This window comes from Schistocerca piceifrons, chromosome 2 (assembly GCF_021461385.2).
Source record: "Schistocerca piceifrons isolate TAMUIC-IGC-003096 chromosome 2, iqSchPice1.1, whole genome shotgun sequence".
Taxonomy (NCBI): Eukaryota; Metazoa; Arthropoda; class Insecta; order Orthoptera; family Acrididae; genus Schistocerca; species Schistocerca piceifrons.
In genome coordinates, this window is record NC_060139.1 from 446,145 (window position 1) to 464,306 (window position 18,162).

The 18,162-nt window shown below is 43.8% G+C and overlaps 1 protein-coding gene across 1 annotated transcript in view; it reads right to left on the minus strand.

Annotated features, from left to right (window-relative positions):
* Positions 1-3,127: 3,127 nt before the first annotated feature.
* Positions 3,128-18,162, minus strand: part of LOC124774948 (cytochrome P450 9e2-like) — a 118,833-nt gene continuing 103,798 nt past the window's right edge. Inside the window, exon 8 of the mRNA XM_047249657.1 lies at positions 3,128-3,676. Within this exon, the coding sequence (XP_047105613.1) occupies positions 3,513-3,676 (164 nt within the window). The 3' untranslated portion in view covers positions 3,128-3,512. The remainder of the gene's footprint in view (positions 3,677-18,162) is intronic.

An 18,162-nucleotide genomic window follows, 5' to 3' on the forward strand; every position in this document is an offset into this window, starting at 1 on the left:
AATTGGTTGGATTTATCGTGTTTAAAATAGTTTAACTTTACAACACGATTTTAAAGTAGAAATTGGAATACATACTTCTGACTCACCATTACATTTAAGAGCGCAAAACTATTTTACATAGGCTGAGGTCGAGTGCGTAAACGTACATCGAGTAAAGGGCAGGATTACGCACGTGTGAGATACCATTTACGCGTATCATAGAACACACTAATGAGTAAATAAAACGCAATAGTAAAGTTTTTAAATTTATTTTATACAGGTTTACCTACATCAATTAACACAAGAAACAAAAAATTATAGTGGAAATTTTTTTTCTGCGAAATTGCAGCTGTTAGCGTGCTATGGCGTACTCAGAAGTCTGAATGCTAATTGAACGACCATTCATTATCGTTGTCCGCACTGCACACGAAAAATGTGTTTCCTACGACACATTCGTCGTGAGCTCACCTTTTACATCTAAAGCTGTGGAACCATTCGTGATTTTTTTTTTTTTTTTTTTTTTTTTTGATAGGGTGTATCTTTTCAATCAATAAATACAAAGGCAGCGTTCATTCTCTTCACCAGACTACTACTGGTTGCAAAAGAAAGCAAGAAGATGTGTACGTGACATTCGTTGAGATGAGAGCGCTTGTTAACTGACGCTTTTAAAGGATTGGTTCGAAAGAAGAGGCGGAGATGAAGGAGGAGAGACAAAATGATAGACGACATAAAGTGAAGCGGACCCGAAAAAGGTGGCGGAAGACAGGAGAACTTGGAGAGTTACCTCGTGACAGACCTGCCTTTCGACAGAGTGCTAGCCTAGTGACATCAGAGGAGGCCTACACACATTTTTGCCTGTTCTTGCTTTTAGCAATTTCTTGCCCTTATCAGTCGTTGATCTCATAAAATTAATTCTTTCTGCTTCAGATTCATTACGTTCAAATACCTTTTTTAGTAATTTCTATCTCTTATTCTCCTGTGCTGCCACTTTTTTAGATTGTGTCTGCAACTGTCTTGAAGTTTTCTTGACTGGCATATCAGATTGGACTGCAAACCAAAACAGTGCGTAAACGTGCCAAATCGTCATGTTAGAATTAGTTTCGAAACTACAGTAGTAACTCTGAGGCTTTCACGTTGTACAAATGTATCTTGTAATGTACCATAACCTCCTGTATACGCAGATACACTAATCAGACAGAACACTATGACCATCGACCAACTATCGATATAAAGCAGTCTGGGCGATAGCAGCGTCTCCTGGCGAGGAATGACTGCTAGTTAGGCCCATGCACTGTGCATGTGGTACCAGTGAGCGTCCTGTCCGTGTGTAGAACGGGGAGAGCGAGCGATCTATCTGAGTTTGACCGAGGGCAGGCTGTGGCGGCCTGGAGGCGCGGCACGAGCATTTCTGGAACTGCGCACCACCCGTCGGATGTTCGAGTGCTGTGGTGAGTGTCTTCAACAGTTGGTGGAACCGAGGTGAAGCCATGTAAAGCTGTCGTGGGGTTGAGCGGCCAGCCCTCATTACAGATGTTGGACGTCGTAAGCTGGACAGGCTGGTGAAACAGAACAGCCGGCGAACTGTGGCGAAACAAGCATCAGATTTTAGTTCTGGGCACAGTACAGGTGTGTCTGAACACACGGAGCACCGAACACTGCTAACGGTGGGCCTCCGCAGCCGAGGACCCTTGCATGGGCCAGTGTTGACAGCACGACACCGGCAACTGCTACTGAAATGGGCACATGACCATCGAAACTGGACACTGGCGCGGAGGCAGAGCGTTACAGGGTCTAATGAATTCCGATACTTTCTTACCGATGGGAGGGCGCGAATCTTTTCTGTTCTAGGTGAACAGTTCTTTCACACCTGTACTGTGGGAGAAAGACAAGGTGGCGGCGGCTGCATTATGCTCTGGAGAACATTCACGTGGGCATTCATGGGTCCAGAGGAGCTCGCATAAGGAGTATCGTAAACTGGTTGCAGACCACGTATACCCCTTCATGACGATCACGTTTCCCGACGGCAGTGGCATTTTTCAGGATGATAATGCTCCACGTCACGAAGCCAGGAATGTGACGGAGTGGTTCAAGGAACACAGCGGAGAGTTCCGGTTGATGTGGTTGAACGTGGCGTCAGAGCTCATCGCCCTTCCCCCCGGAATTTACGGGACCTAGGTGACTCGTGTGTGCTACTGATGTACCAGTTCCTCCAGCGACCAACCAAGGTCTCGCTGCTTCCATGTCACGATGCGCCGCCACTGTTATCCGTACCAAAAGTGGACACACCGGCTATTATATTAGGTAGGTGGACTTAACGTACTGGCTGATCAGTGTAAATTCACCTGTTGTCAATTCTAAAGGTGGTGCTCCCTAGGAGCTTCGATATTTGAGTATCAGAATTTACTCACCTTGCTCATACAAATATGATCTTCACGCTAAAATGTTCACTCCGCTGAAGCCACGAAGCTTATGGCAGTACTTATCAACCATTATCGGAAGCGCTTCAGCAAGAATGATTCCCGAGAAAACTGCTCTGCATGAACGCGGACCGTGCATAAACGTGCCAAAATCTCCCCTACCTCTCTCCTATTCTGAAACACTAATTTTTCCTCACTCATTTAACGTAACTCAGCGAGTATATTTTCCTGAAACTTCTATCTTCATATAGCTCTCGTTATGCGATCAATTGGTTGAGCAAGTCTGATAATATCCATACATTTCCCTTCTCCTTCCATATACTTCCATCCTGCTTGCCAAATACCGATCATTAATTATTTTGTAGGTGTTTACTCTTTCGTAAAAATCTTCGCACTGTCGCTGCAGTTTTAGTGTAGGTGAATTTCTGTGATGCCGCCAGCATTACCGGTAATATAGGGGCTGTGACTGAGTCCAAACTGGGGCCTGAGGTGCCCACTGACTGCCCGTCCACCTGGTAGAGCACCCAGTTTCAAGCCATCACTTTTCTATGGAAAAAGAGCCCACCAGTAAGTATCGAGACTGGTAGGCTTGTCCGCTAGCAGCGCTCTCACGTAGCGAGGTAATCAACAGCCGTCGTGTCCCTCCGTTTTACGGAATTTACGGAACCGGATGACAGGCAGCGTCTCAACGCGACTGCCCATCAACTCAGCCACCAAGACAAGATCTGTGAAACTCTATAAACCAGTTTCTTTATTGACAAGATAGCGTAATCTGCAACATGTAACACATAATGTAGAAGACTCTAACTAGAGTCATCAAACAGTATGAAGAAGTTACGTAGGCTAGAGATTAACAAAGATGTTTGTCAAATCAGGAATATCTCGTCTGGAAGCAAGAAAACTAATTACCTCGAAAACTCATCTGAGTGAATAATATGGCGGTATTCTATACTTCGAATATCCCTGGCTAACGGCATATTATGAAACTTTTCTTTGAGTCAGCAAGTAAATATTTCAATAAGTGACATTAACTTTCGGTTTCTCTTGTACATTACGCTTAATGTGACTCACTGCTGAGGTCGCCATAGACTAAGTTTCGTTTCTGCACTCAATCAGTCAAGTTCGGCGTCGAAGACCCAGCCAAGCGCCACCTTGGATCAAGAGATTTGGCTTTGGCTGAATTTTGAGCGGCACTGGAGTCTTGGGAACTATTTGCAGGCTGAATTTGGACAGCATGTGTAGCAGTACCACCTTTGTCTCCATCAGTGCGAACCTCTGAGCTGCAACAACAAAACATGAGGAAGCAGATGAGAAATATACGTAAAAACAGGAAAAAATATCGATAAAAGAATATCATTCTCTCAGCTTCTTCCAATAGGGCTCGTTTTGCACGCAGGCGTATGTTTTGCCATACTGAAAGGGGGAGAAGAACTCTCGTCTTTTTTTATTATTGGAACTTAGGTACTATATTTATTCTCTGAACGCCATCTTATGTCGTATGGCGGCTGGTACTGTTTGTAGAACGGTGGCTGGTAGGCCCCTGTGTGAACTATATCTAATTTAAAAGACATGGTCCCTTCTCTTTCCGTACGCTTATTCCCAGATATTTAATGGGTTTCAGAGTGATTCCGCTACAAACTTTCAGGTACGATGGAGGAGGGCAAATGTACCAATTTGAGATAAGGCACCCTAGTCCGAAACCGGCCGGGTCGAAAATTATAACCAAAAATCGTTCTGATACCTTTGGAATACTTGAACTGGTACTGTTGTCCCTAAAATTGTAATTTAGGCAAATTTCAGAGGTGGTAATATGGACCTAAACAAGAAAAAAAGTGTTAAATAGGGGCTCTAAAATACATAACTTTGACCTATGTGCACTTTTTCGTCTTAGATACTGTAAAACATATCGCTTCTTCTGAACGAGTGATCACAGTTTTTGACGTATGCATTTTAGTGGCGATGTTTACCGGAAGTTTTTCGTTTTTTCGTCCTTAGTGCCTCCTCCAAAAACGTGGAAACCAAAGAGCTTGCTGTAGAAGAGATGTATTTACAGTTTCCAAGATGAACAAGTGCTCTTAGCTCTAAACGTATGCATTTTAGAGCTCATGCTTATTAGGCATTTTTTAATAGAAGTTGCCTACCCACAATGCCGTTAAATGTATTGCACTCTCAATGGTGGCAGAACGATTTTTGCATATAACGTTCGAAACGATCGTTTCCGGAGCAGGGTCCCTTACCTTAAACAGGCACATTTTCCTTTCTCCATTACCCCTGAAAGTTTGCAACATCGATACGGAATCACGCTGTATACGACTTTGAAAATGTAGTTATAGTCAGTTACGTACATGTACAAGTTTAGAAAACGAAACATGAATATTCACGTAATAAAAAATAATTTAACCTTTAAATTGAGTGCACGTAACAAAGTGAACATTCTGGATACTAATACTGATAAAAGACCATAGATATCAGATAGAACTCGTAATATCTTCAAGGCAAACCTGTGTACTAGAAACCTGACCTTTGATTAAGAAATAGTGTAGCATCTGTCAGCCATGATATGCAACTGAGCATTAAAATAAACTTGAAGTTTCAGTCCTGTTTTCTGATGGTAACACTGTGGCCATTATACTTTATTATTAATTATCAGATTAAAATTAATCACAATTGTTTACTTGATTCTCCAATAATCCCAAGTTTTTTGTTCTGACACGCAATGAAATATGGGTTAATGAACATAATACATGGTGGTCATAAAGTCTCGATTCATTTCTAAGAAATAATGGCTGCATTACATAATACATAATTATAATATATTTCAGTGCCTATTTTTTTCTTTTCAAGGTTAATCGAGAAGAACGCTTGCGGTAGAAGAATGTGTGGCTTTTGTTACGACGCGATTGCACAGTCTGGAGATGCAACCGGAGTTTACTTCGAGATTTCACAAGCCAGCACCAACAAGAGGTGAGTCACGATCCGGAAGGCCTCCTGAACCACAAGACACTCTTCAGCGTGTCAGAGAAACAATCGAAACAAATCCCAATGCATCAAATCACCTTTAACCAACGAGTTAGGCGTGCCAAAATCAACAATTTTGGATGTTTTGCACTTCACGCTAAAGAAAAAAGCGTACCACTTTGAGGTGCTTCACAAGTAGGCCGCGAAAATTATGGAACTTGCCAAACTGCTTGTTACGATTTGACAGAAGTTGCGCACAACGAACATCTAATGGGTAATATTTTTTTTGTTTATTAACGAGAGGCGTGAGGTCGGTCGCTTGACGGCGCGTTCGGCGCGGCCCTGCCCGCTGCCGGCGCGCCGTAAAGCACGGAATCTCGCACTGGGGCGTATCGCTTCCCAGTCGGGCGTGCCGCGGCAGTCCTCATAAGGCCTCTCCTTCCCAAGTGGCTCTTTCCGCCTTCCCGTGGTGCCAGACGTTAAGCTCGGCATTCTGCCTTGCTACAAAAGGGAGAGCTGCGACCCAACCCGATGCGAAAGCGAAGGGTGCGTGGCACAGGTGGAGCTGTGTCGAGGGACCGAACATCAGTCCCTTTCTGTTCGCAGGGTACAGACCATCAGGTGCTCTGCATGCCGGAGACCTCGTTTGTCGGCGTGGGATCGCGGCGCGAGTCGGCAAGGGAGCTTCGCCGCGCCCCTGGGTAACCGGGGGGTGTTCTGCCAAACCCAGGAGGTGGTTACATCGCCTGGGCCAGGTTAGATGGGTCCAGACCGCTGAACGACTGGGGGACCGACCTGCCACCTGAGTAGGAGTGGGTCCTTGGCCGAGAGGTGGAAGCTCTGGCTAGTAGGCGGCGAAGGACGAGAGGTGCATCCGCCTTTCCAGAGTGCAGGGTGCAGTTGCCGAGAAGCGTCGGGTGAAATCGTCGACGACGGAGCCACCGTCGGGGACCAGTGCGCTGGCAACGGCGCGCTGAACCCAGCAGTTCGAGGGTGCCCTTGGCCTTGGGGCGAGGCCGGTGGGCGAGCTGCATCAGTCCCCCCCAATGCCAGAGGAGCCAGTCCGGGGCAAGAGACGGGCTCCCGACCTTTTTCACTCGTCAAATCAATCATGGCTGACCAAGAGACGAGTGATTCGAGTGGAGTGTTCTTTCGAGGTGTTCGACAATTGCTGTTCCCACCCCTGAAGAGGGCCTGGGACAGGGCGCAGAAAATGCAACCGAATGGCATACTAGAATCAACCAACTATTAGATTCTAGTACAAAAAACGGGAAAATTAGTAATACAGTAGTACTTTCCATCAAAAAAGAACTCGCCGCCTGGGCTATCGCTAGTGCAAAGCTCGAGGGGCGACTAGAAGAATTTGGAAAAGAGAATGAACGACTGCGAAAACAGTCCACCAAAACAAGGGCTGGGGTGGTCGCACAGGCGGCTACAAAAACACAGAGAATCAAAGAGACCATTGCAAGGGTGTCCAAAAGACCTGACACGGCAGTCTTCCTAAGACCCCTGCCTGGTCAGGACATCAAAAAAGTACAAGAACTCTTCACAACTACTGTAAACCCAGCAGCAGACAGGATAAAAAGAAACAAGGTTAAGGCAACAAAAAATGTTGTAATAGTAAATGTTGCCACTGAAGAAGACAGAGATAAGATACTCAATCACAACAAACTTAAGAAGGTTGTTAAGTGTGAACCGCCCAAAAAGCGGAATCCCTTAGTGATCCTGTATGATGTGCCCACCACAATAAATGAAAATGACGTTTATGAAAAATAAATCAACAGAACTTTGAGGACATGAGTTTGGAGAACTTCAAAAAACAATTCAAACTGCACTTTAGAACCGAACCCCGAGAGCGCGACGTTGTGCATCATGAAGCCGAAGTTTCGGGGGGTATGTGGCGTAAGCTCACCAGTATGGGCATAATATACATGGCGTTCCACTAGATTAATGTAAGGGACTACCTCGTAGTTCCCCGGTGTCACAACTGTGGAGACCTCGACCATGTTCGCGAACACTGTGAGCGAAAGCCGGCTTGCTCCAGGTGCGGCGCTGAAGATCACACTAGGAAAACCTGTGGCAAAGCAGGGATATGTATCCCTTGCACAAGGAGAGGAAAAAGGAACTGCAATGCCACAGGAAGGAACTGCCCTACATATAGGGTACTAGAACAAAGACTAATATCGAGGACTGATTATGGCTGAGTCCATATCAGGTAACAGCAAGCCTAAAAGAAAGTCCCCAAGTAAAAGGGTAAGGGATGCACTAAGGGCCAGCAGATTTAGAGAATTCTTACAAGGAGCAACCAAAACTGAGACCAAAAAAGTAGATACGAAAGATGCAGGTATACAAACTGACCCCTGTGGTCAGATAAGAGCTCCCTCTCCCCCAAACCGGGGATTAAGGTCGCTTGAAGAGCTGGAACGACCAAAAGGGCATCCTGTGGCAAAACAACAAATCGAAACACCAGAAAAACAAAAAATACAAGTTAACACCGTAAGTAGTACATCATCCTCTACAAACCCTTTTACACAAAAAGGTTCGTGCTTAGATCCCAATAGGGTATACCCCAACCTAGAACACGTATTACAATTAGCACGCCTGTCCTCACCACAGCCCTGAGACATGTGGTGCGGGTCGGTCATGAATACGGCAGAGACGTCACCTTCTCGGCAATGGAGGCTGTTGATAAAATACAGCTGAAGACAATGAATCTTCCCACTGACTTCGGAGCCCTGCGTGACCTAGTCAAAAAAGTCTTTGAAAGGAGAAACGAGAAATTCGACCTCGACGAACTTTACAGTCAATCTGTCATTACAAACGGAAGACTAGCTCACGACTGGATCAAAAATTGACCTGAATCACACATTAGAACATACTTTGCACGTGAACCGTTTAAAAGTAGGACAGATTAATTCACACAACAGTAAATTAGTCATGCAGGAACTCGACAGAGTCGTGGAGGAGAGGAGTCTGGCTATGCTCTGTCTGCAGGAACCATACTCCCAGGCCGAGCGAATCCCATTTGCAGCAGCAAATTGGCATGTAATTCACAGTGGAGTAGAACCCAGAGCAGCAATAATGATCATTAATAAAGCGCTAAGAGCCACAGTCCTTTCTCAGTTCTCCGACAACCAGTACAACGTCGTGGAGCTACAGTCACCAGCCGGAGTACTGTACATCATCAACATGTACTTCCAGTACGGCAGGGCAATAGATGAACTCTTAGATAAACTCACACAAGTAACCACGGCGCTGCGGGTGCGTCGATGTGTCATGACAGCAGATATAAACGCAAAGTCTCCCATATGGTTCAGCGGCACACGGGATGATCGAGGAGAAAAAGCCGAAGAGACCATCATGGCGTTACAGTTAATGGTCGCCAACAAACAAGGGAACCCACCCACCTACACAGGAGGTGGGGGCGAGGGCACGAACATCGATGTCACACTGGTCACGCCCAACCTCGCCACCAGAGTAGCAAACTGGGTGGTCTGGGGTCAAGTAACAAACAGTGATCATAACCTCATTACATTCTCATTGGGAGACGAGGAGTGACGCTGGGACATGGGGTGGGAGACACAGTTAAACCAGAACAGGGCTGACTGGGACCGCCTGTCAAGGGAGTGTGAAATACCGACATTGCCAGAAGGTGACGAAAATGTCGAAGGATACGCCAAAGAACTGGTGAAAGTAGTTGTTAGGGCGGTGAAAGCTGCCGTACCAACCAGGAGGAGAGCCGTAGCGGCCTGTCCGTCACCATGGTCAACCGAACTTGGACAGATGCGCCAGTCTGTGAGGAGGGCGAGGAGGTACTACCACGGAGTGTCGTCTGGGAGGAAAAGCAACGCTGGTTGCAAAGATACAGAGAGGCGAAGGAGCACTTCCAACAGGAGCTTAAGGCAGTAAGGCTACAGAGCTGGGAGAAGTACGGACCCATGGGGCTTACTGTACAAGTTAGTACGCGAAAATATCAGGTCACCCATGGTGCTGTCTACCGTCAGGGATCAGGGCAAGATGGCGGAAACCTGGCAGGAAACTGCTGAGGTCCTCCTCCGTGAACTGCTGCCTGACGATGGCGAGAATGATGCCTCTGAGGCACAACAACAAATCCGGAGACAAGATCAAGAGAAATACCGGAACAACAGCATGGTATATCCCTTCTCCGAAGAGGAAGTAGCCGCTCAGATAAAAGCCCTTAAAAGAGGCAAGGGTCCTGGCCCAGATTGCATCACTGCGGAGGTGGTGCAATTCATGGCCCTCCAACTGGTAGCACCTCTCACAAAGTTATACAACGAGTGCTTGCGGCTCGGGAAATTCCCCCAAATATGGAAAAAGGCCACAGTAGTAATAATTAAGAAGGGCCCAGACAAAGACCCCCAAGAAGCCAAGTCTTACAGGCCCATCTGTTTACTGGACACACTGGGGAAACTATTTGAGAGGTTGCTGGCAGACAGACTGGCAGCACACCGAGTGTTGTGCAGGATGGGCGACAGACAGTTCGGCTTCAGGTCCGGGAGATCGGCGTCTGGCGCCATCGCCCTGGCTGCGGAGGTCTGTGCCTCAACCCCGCACAAATACATGGTTGGCATCATGGTGGATATCAGTGGCGCCTTTGACAACCTGTGGTGGCACTCGCTCTTCTCCTGCTTGTGAGAGGAGGAGTGCCTGGGATCGCTATACGACTGTCTCAGGAGCTATTGTGAGAATAGGGAGGTTTGGCTATCGTCCACTAGCGGGAGAATAAGTAAAAAGATCACCAAGGGGTGTCCACAGGGATCTGTCCAGGGGCCACTCTTCTGGGATATTAACATGGAACCCCTCTTGGACAACCTACAAAACAGCGATGATGTGCTAGAGGGCATAGCCTACGTGGACGACCTCCTCCTGCTGGTTGGCGGCCGCAGCCGCGAAGACTTGGAGCCAAAAATTGAGAGGGCCATATCAATCCTGAGTACACGGTGCCACATGACCAAAATGAAGGTCTCACCAACCAAGTCCACGTACTTACTCCTGAAAGGACTATTAGTCAGGAATCCAACCGTAAGAATAGATGGCTCACCAGTTCTTCGACGCCATGAGGTGCGATACATAGGAGTAGCCGTCGATGGGAGGTGGACTTATACATCACACATTGACACTGTCATACAGAAATCATTAGAAACACTAAACAATCTAATAGCGATTGGACATAAACGATTCTACCTGCCACCAGAACTAATCAAACTATATCACAACGGCATTCTGACATCAATCGCAGGACATGGGTCAGGAGTCTCGGCCCACAGACTCACGAGGGTCATGCCTGCCATGGCTGTGAGAAGACTGCAGCGGAACATGCTTCTCAGATCAGTAGGGGCATATAGAACAACCCCAGGGGGAGCGCTAACAGTATTAATGGGGCTCTGTCCGCTCGGTATAAAGATCAGAATGCAAGCGACGTGGTATTGGGTTAAAAAGGGAAACAGGAATAATTGATCTAATGGGGATTCACGTGGGAAACAAAATGGAAATCAAACGCAGGGGGGAAGAACTCTGGCAAGAACAGTGGGACAATGAAGAATCTGGTCGCAGAACATACGAACTGCTGCCCAATATCAGGGAGAGACTGCAATTAGAATACTTCACACCGTCACGAGGACTGCTGCACTTCCTCACAGGTCATGGACCCTACCCGGCATACCTATGCCGGTTCGCGAAACGGTCTACACCGGCGTGTGACTGTGGGGCCACACCAGACACCCCAGAACACGTGGTGGATGAGTGCCACCTCTTCGGCGACGTAGCGGCGCAATTACGCCACCAGCTACCCAACCACGACACGTACCACCTGCTCAGGCATGAGGACCATTTTTCAATCCTGAACAAACTAGCAAACGAGATATCACTTAAAGTGATAAAGGAATTTCTTAGGAACAACGATTAAGACTTCGTTACAACCGATCTGACTCCACGCACCTGTCCCGTTTCCGCCGAGGCGTGGACTTGGCCAGCCGCCTCACGGCTGGAATCCGCCACGTCTGGGATTAGGGGGAGGGTGTGCCCTATTACCGATCCAGACACTCACCGATTTTGACATTAGGTTAAGTTAGGTTAGGTGTAGGACAAGCTAGAATAGCAACACTAGCAGAGTACTGCAGCGATCAACAACTCCGGCCAGCCCGGTGCCAGGGGCACGTCCACCGGGACTAGCTCGGTGAACACGGCCAACCTCGTAGGTTTACACAACGCTGGCACGTTTGTAACGCTGCAGGTAGAAGCAGATTAGCATAAGTAGAAATAGAACAACATAGTAAAGACATAACAGTAGTGCCCATAGTGAGAGCAAAATAACTAACATAAAGTATGCTGTAGTATTAACACTTAAATTGTATCAATTAGGACCCACTAATTGCATAAGGTGGTGGGTTGTTATGTATCATATATATATTGAAGAATAAAGATTTTTTTTTATTAAAGAGACCACGTTCCACATTTGCGGAAAGGTTGAGAACGTTACTGCCGCATATGGGATAACGAGCCACCAAACGCTGTCACTGAACGGAAAATAGGCACTCCAAAAGTGAATGCGTTATTTGGATTAATTTTTGCGGAAAAACAGTTACAGAAAACATATACCATGATATGTTGGAGCAACTCCTGAAACCACGACTTCAACAAGGAGGCATTGCTCATAATGTTTTTTTTTCCAACAGGACGGCCCCATTTTGCTGTCGTAATGAGTACGTAAATGGAAAACTCGCCAGCAGGTGGACAGTTAAAGGTTCATCAAGACTTTGGCGATCGCGTTCACCTGATTTGACACCCTCTGTCTTCTCTGCTTGGGGGTACATGAAGTGAAGAATGAACGAAACAAAGCGTTCTTTAGACTCTAAGTGCACGAAACAGGGATGCAGCGTTGGTTATTAGATAAGGCACGCTTCAGATTACACTCATGTCTGCTCCTCAACGAAGGAAGCAATGCTTCAAAACGGACGGAGGTCGTATTGAAGTACGATGAAAATGTATACACAGATTGTCAATAAACTTACACATGTGCAGTGTGTAAATTCATGCATTATTTCTTCGTTGGACCGACGCTTCACCCTGTATTATGTGACAGTCCTTACAAACGCTACCAGTTTTAAAATGTTTGAGGATGATAAAGAATGACATGAATGATCTATATATTATTTTTAAAGACACCAAACTGCAGTAGTTTCAGTCTAAATACAAAGCCTATAGAAAAACCTATAGGGAAGCACTTAAGACATTAAAGGCACAGAAGTATACAAAACAGATGAGTCAAACCTGTATTGTTAGCAAAACAGCGTGGAATATAGTAAAGAAGGAAAGTGGGGGCAATGACAAGGCATTGTGTAACAACATAATAAGGGGCAATGAAAAATTGGTTAGTGACCCAAAACAAGTATGTGAGAGATTCATAGATCAATTTAGTAAGATGAGTAAGGAGGATGTGATCATCCCACCACAGGTGCTAAATCCCAGTAATGTCTTCCTGAGGTGTGTTACAGAACAGGAAATCCTGAGAACCATTTCCAACTTAAAAGCAAGTACATCCAGTGGCTGGGATAACATCTCAGCCAAATTTCTGAAAGTATGCGGTAATGAGTTAATAAAGCCACTGCAACATTTAATAAACAGCTCTTTCAGACAGGGGTCATTTCCTGACTTGTTAAAAGTCACTGAAATAAGACCAGTGCATAAAAAGGGAAAAACTACTGATGTACAAAATTATAGGCCTATTTCATTGACATCAGAACTTAGTAAGTTGTTGGAAAGGCTATTTCTTGATCAAATGGAATCATTTTTCTCTAAGTACAATATATTAAAAAGTTTTCAACACGATTTCAGGAAGGGCAAGTCTACAATAACAGCCATAGCCAGATTTATTCAAACAGTATTGAACAAACTTGATGATGGAAACAAAGTTATTGGCACCTTTCTAGACCTATCTAAGGCTTCTGATACTGTAAATAACTCCATTCTTCTATATAAGTTGGAAACTTATGGGGTCAAAGGAGTGGCATTAGATTTGTTAAGATCATAACTTGCTGACAGGACACAATGTGTTAAGTTGTATCATACAACTGGGGGACTTATACAAACAGTAAAATCATCTTATAAACTGTGGAGTCCCTCAGGGAAGTATTATTGGGCCTTTTCTGTTCATTGTGTTCATTAATGATATAATAATTCCAAAAAATGCAGACCTTGTGAATTATGCCGACGACACCTCCTTCATAAGCTGGGGCCCTACAAAGCAGCTACCAGTGCAAAATAATATGAAGAACACTAGCCTCATCACAGAATATAAAAATAAATTGGCATTAAATAAGGAAATGACAATTCTAATGGAGTTTATGCTAAATTACAAATTAAGACAAGTGGATAGTGAGCCAGACTTATCAATTGAAACAACTGATAAACATAAATTTCTGGGTATTATAGTTGATGAACATCTTACATGGAAGGAGCACGTCAGCTACATGTGTAAAAAAATCTCGTGTAATACCTACCTTCTAAAACGCCTTTCTAGCATAATAGCGTCACCAGTCTTAAGACAAATCTATTTTGGTATTATACACTCCCACCTACAATATGGTATTGAGATTCGGGGCGGGGCACCAACGGTATACATGGATAGGGCTTTTAGAGCCCAGAAGAGAGCAATTAGGATAATAGCGAATATTAGTAAACGTCAGTCCTGTAGAGAATACTTCATTAAGTGTGATATACTAACAGTGTATTCATTGTATGTCCTAAGGACTATACTGTTTGTAAAAGAAAATATGGAGCACAGTATAATAAATAGTGATATCGATAGTTATAATACAACGAAGAAACAGGATTACCACATAAAATTCAGAAATAAAATAGCAACCGATCATAATCCATTTTCTGCTGGAAGATTTTTTTACAACAGACTGCCAAATACCATAAAAATGTCAAAAGGGAAGATATTTAAAATAAAATTAAAGCAGCTGTTAATTTCTAAATGTTTGTACTCCATCAAGGATTTTTAATGTTGTATGTACTTTATTTCTACTGCTAAACTATTATTATTGTTTCACGTATGTACTGACTCACTATGTCCACGACTGTAAAGTTATTAATGACAAATAAACCATTATTATTATTATTATTATTATTATAAAATAAATTGGACAAACTATGCAAATCATTAATTTTTGCTCTCACAGAAGAATCGTTTTGTAGATATGACATAGTGATAAAACTATGTATAAGGAACAGAGCTAGATGTAGAAGAGATCCCAGTAAATGAAAAACAACTTGCCACGAGATTCTGTGACGAGAAACAAATATGGGACTAAAGTAAGAAAGTGTTATAAATAAACAGTTAATTTTTTCATAATATAACATCTCCAACCGTTAACCGTTTATCAAAATTATATGATCGACTATTTTTAAAGAAACGCTGACCAAACATATATATGATGATAAGTATTGCCTATGGATGTCTAAGGAGATGACTGAAATAAATTATTTAAATGAATTGTACCTTGTAGGTGAAAAAGATATTTGTGCACGATTTTTTTAACTTTTGAATCTATATTAACACACTGTAGACTTTGTCAGTGATAATTTATTAAATGAAACTTCTAGTAATTTGCAGCACTCTGAACGCAAAACTGCCACTTTCAATACGATCGTAGTAATGCGTGGTTCAAAATGTGTGTGTTCACATTCACAATAAAGCGTAATGGCGATGCATCACTGAAGAAGAGACGATCCAGAAAATCTTCATTGTCATTCTTGGTTGCCCTGCACTCTTACTTTTGCAAAGACAGTTAGTGTCTTCAAAATGATACAATCTACAGATGATATTGTCACCTAGAGGATTATAATGGAACTTAATACATAACGCACATTGCACTGTAACAACATATTCAGCCCTTGCAATCTGTGAACGACAAAAAGCTTTTTGTTCACTAATCGCCATATTTGGTACTATCGCTGTCTAACGGAAGACACAGGAAATAACACATGCACGTGTGCACAGTATGCAGAGGAAACAATGTTATACCAGGTGCTACGAAATGGATTATTAGGGTTTTAAGGCTATGTGGCATTTATTTCATTCGACTTACAAAATACTACATCAAATGAAAGAGCAACTCGAACAACTCAAGAGTGGAAGAAAAATACTAGAAGATAAGGCGCCAGTGAAGTTGTTTCCTTTTTAAATCACTTCATAACGGAATTACTGCAGAGGAAAGTCAAACATCTTTAAGTCTTTTGTGATTTGTGTTCAAACCAGAACAAGAATTATACTGTACGAAGATCTCTTAATTATCTTGTGAGTGAACTGATAGTTTTGAAGACATTGAAAGTAGCTTCCCCTATTGCACGATACTCTTTAATGCAATGTGATAGGAATATTGGACTGATTAACACAAAATCAGTAGCTGATGTTCCAATCGACTGGGTGCGGATCATGCTTGAAGCTCAGTGTAAACTATTGATGCTATTGTGGTCAATAAAAATACAAGACTGGAAGAGATTTCTGAAGAAGAAATATTCGTTCCTAAGAACACCCGCCAGACAGGTAGTCATCACAAAAAACATCTCCGCATCATTCACAATCGAGAAACTTATAATGGAGCTTCGATTTCATTGGTGGTAAGAGCTTGATAGAGACTTCAGGAGCAGAAGTCTGGGGAATATCCATCTCCTGCTTACAGATGTAAACTATAAAAAATATAATAAAGTATTATTTTAGAATAATTTTATATGAAGCTAACAATAATCAGGCTGGTAGCTAAGAAAGTTTAAAAAGGGAAATGGATAGGTTGAAGTTAGATATAGTGGGAATTAGTGATGTTCGGTGGCAGGAGGATCAAGACTTTTGGTCAGGTTAATACAGGGTTATAAATACAAAATCAAATTGGGGGTAATGCAGGAGTAGGTTTAATAATGAATAAAAAATAGGAGTGCGGGTAAGCTACTACAAACAGCATAGTAAACGCATTATTGTGGCCAAGATAGACACGAAGCCCATGCCTACTACAGTAGTTCAAGTTTATATGCCAACTAGCTCTGCACATGATGAAGAAATTGACGAAATGTATGATGAGATAAATGAAATTATTCAGATAGTGAAAGGAGACGAAAACTTAATAGTCATGGGTGATTGGAATTCGAGAGTAAGAAAAGGGAGAGGAGGAAACATAGTGGGTGGATATGGATTGGGGGAGAGAAATGAAAGAGGAAGCTGTCTGGTAGAATATTGCACATAGCATAACTTAATCATAGCGAACACTTGGTTCAAGAATCATAAAAGAAGGTTGTATACCTGGAAGAATCCTGGAGATACTAAAAGGTATCAGATAGATTATATAATGGTAAGACAGAGATTTAGGAACCAGGTTTTAAACTGTAAGACATTTCCAGGGGCAGATGTGGATTCTGTCCACAATCTATTGGTTATGAACTGCAGATTGAAACTGAAGAAACTGAAAGAAAGGATATAGCGGAGACATGGCTTAGCCACAGCCTTGGGGGATGTTTCTAGAATGAAATTTTCACTCTACAGCGGAGTCTGCGCTGATATGAAACTTCCTGGCAGATTAAAACTGTGTGCCGGACCGAGATTCAAACTCGGGACCTTTGCCTTTCGCGGGCAAGTGCTTTACCAACTTCTTTTATTTCAGGAGCGCTTGTTCTGCAAGGTTCGCAGGAGAGCTCCTGTATAGTTTGGAAGGTAGGAGACGAGGTACCGGCAGAAGTGAAGCTGTGAGGACGGGGCGTGAGTCGTGCTTGGGTAGCTCAGTTGGTAGAGCACTTGCCCGTGAAAGGCAAAGATCCCGAGTTCGAGTCTCGGTCCGGCACACAGTTTTAATCTGCCAGGAAGTTTCATATCAGCGCACACTCCGCTGTAGAGTGAAAATTTCATTCTAGAAATCTGTATTGAATTTAATGTATGTAACATGTCCTTATAATGACTTCAGTATTCATTAATTTTGTCCATAGATAGCCCTGAAATTCGGATTCAGGCTTTAAAATTGCTCTATTGAACAGTTTCATAATGTGTGAAAGCACGTTTTTTTTCTATGCTCTTCATTTGAGACAGTAGTAAGAAGAAAATACTTGTACTGAGGGGTCAGGAATGGAACAAAATGACATACCGTTAAAGCTGCTGCACGGGGGAAGGTTATGTTATGTGTTCAAAGTGATCCCCATTAGCTGCCCAACAAGGTCAATGCAGCTGAACTGCTGACCGAGCTATGGCTGTCAGTGTTGCCGGTATGGTAGGCGCACTGGACGCCTCGGTGGTTTGTCGTAGCCCTTTCGGTTAGCTGGGTTCCGTTGACGAAGTTCATTTCTTAAGGTCCCCCATAGATAGAACTCAAGAGTTGCAAAGCCTGCAGACTGTGGCGGTTACTCATCAGCTCCTCTCTGACCTATCTATCGTCCCAGTCGATTTTCATCCAAGGCGGCGGAGTGCTACCTTGTTGTAGGTAAAATCTTTCGTTTCCAAACACCTATCGGATGGCGGGTAAACTCGATGTTTTCAGCATATGACGATACAGCTAACCAATTACGTAACCCTCAAAGAAGAATGGGCCAATCAAATCGGTCGATGACAGACCACACCACACATTAACACCCGGCAGATTAACATATTTGTCCACGTGAATTTGAGGATTGTCAGCATCCCAGTACATGCAATTGTGGCGGTTGACACTACCGTTCAATTTGAACTGCACCTCGTCACACGAGATAACCATCCCATCTCGCAAAGCATGCCATCAAACCACTCGCAGTACTCCATCGCTCTATCCGG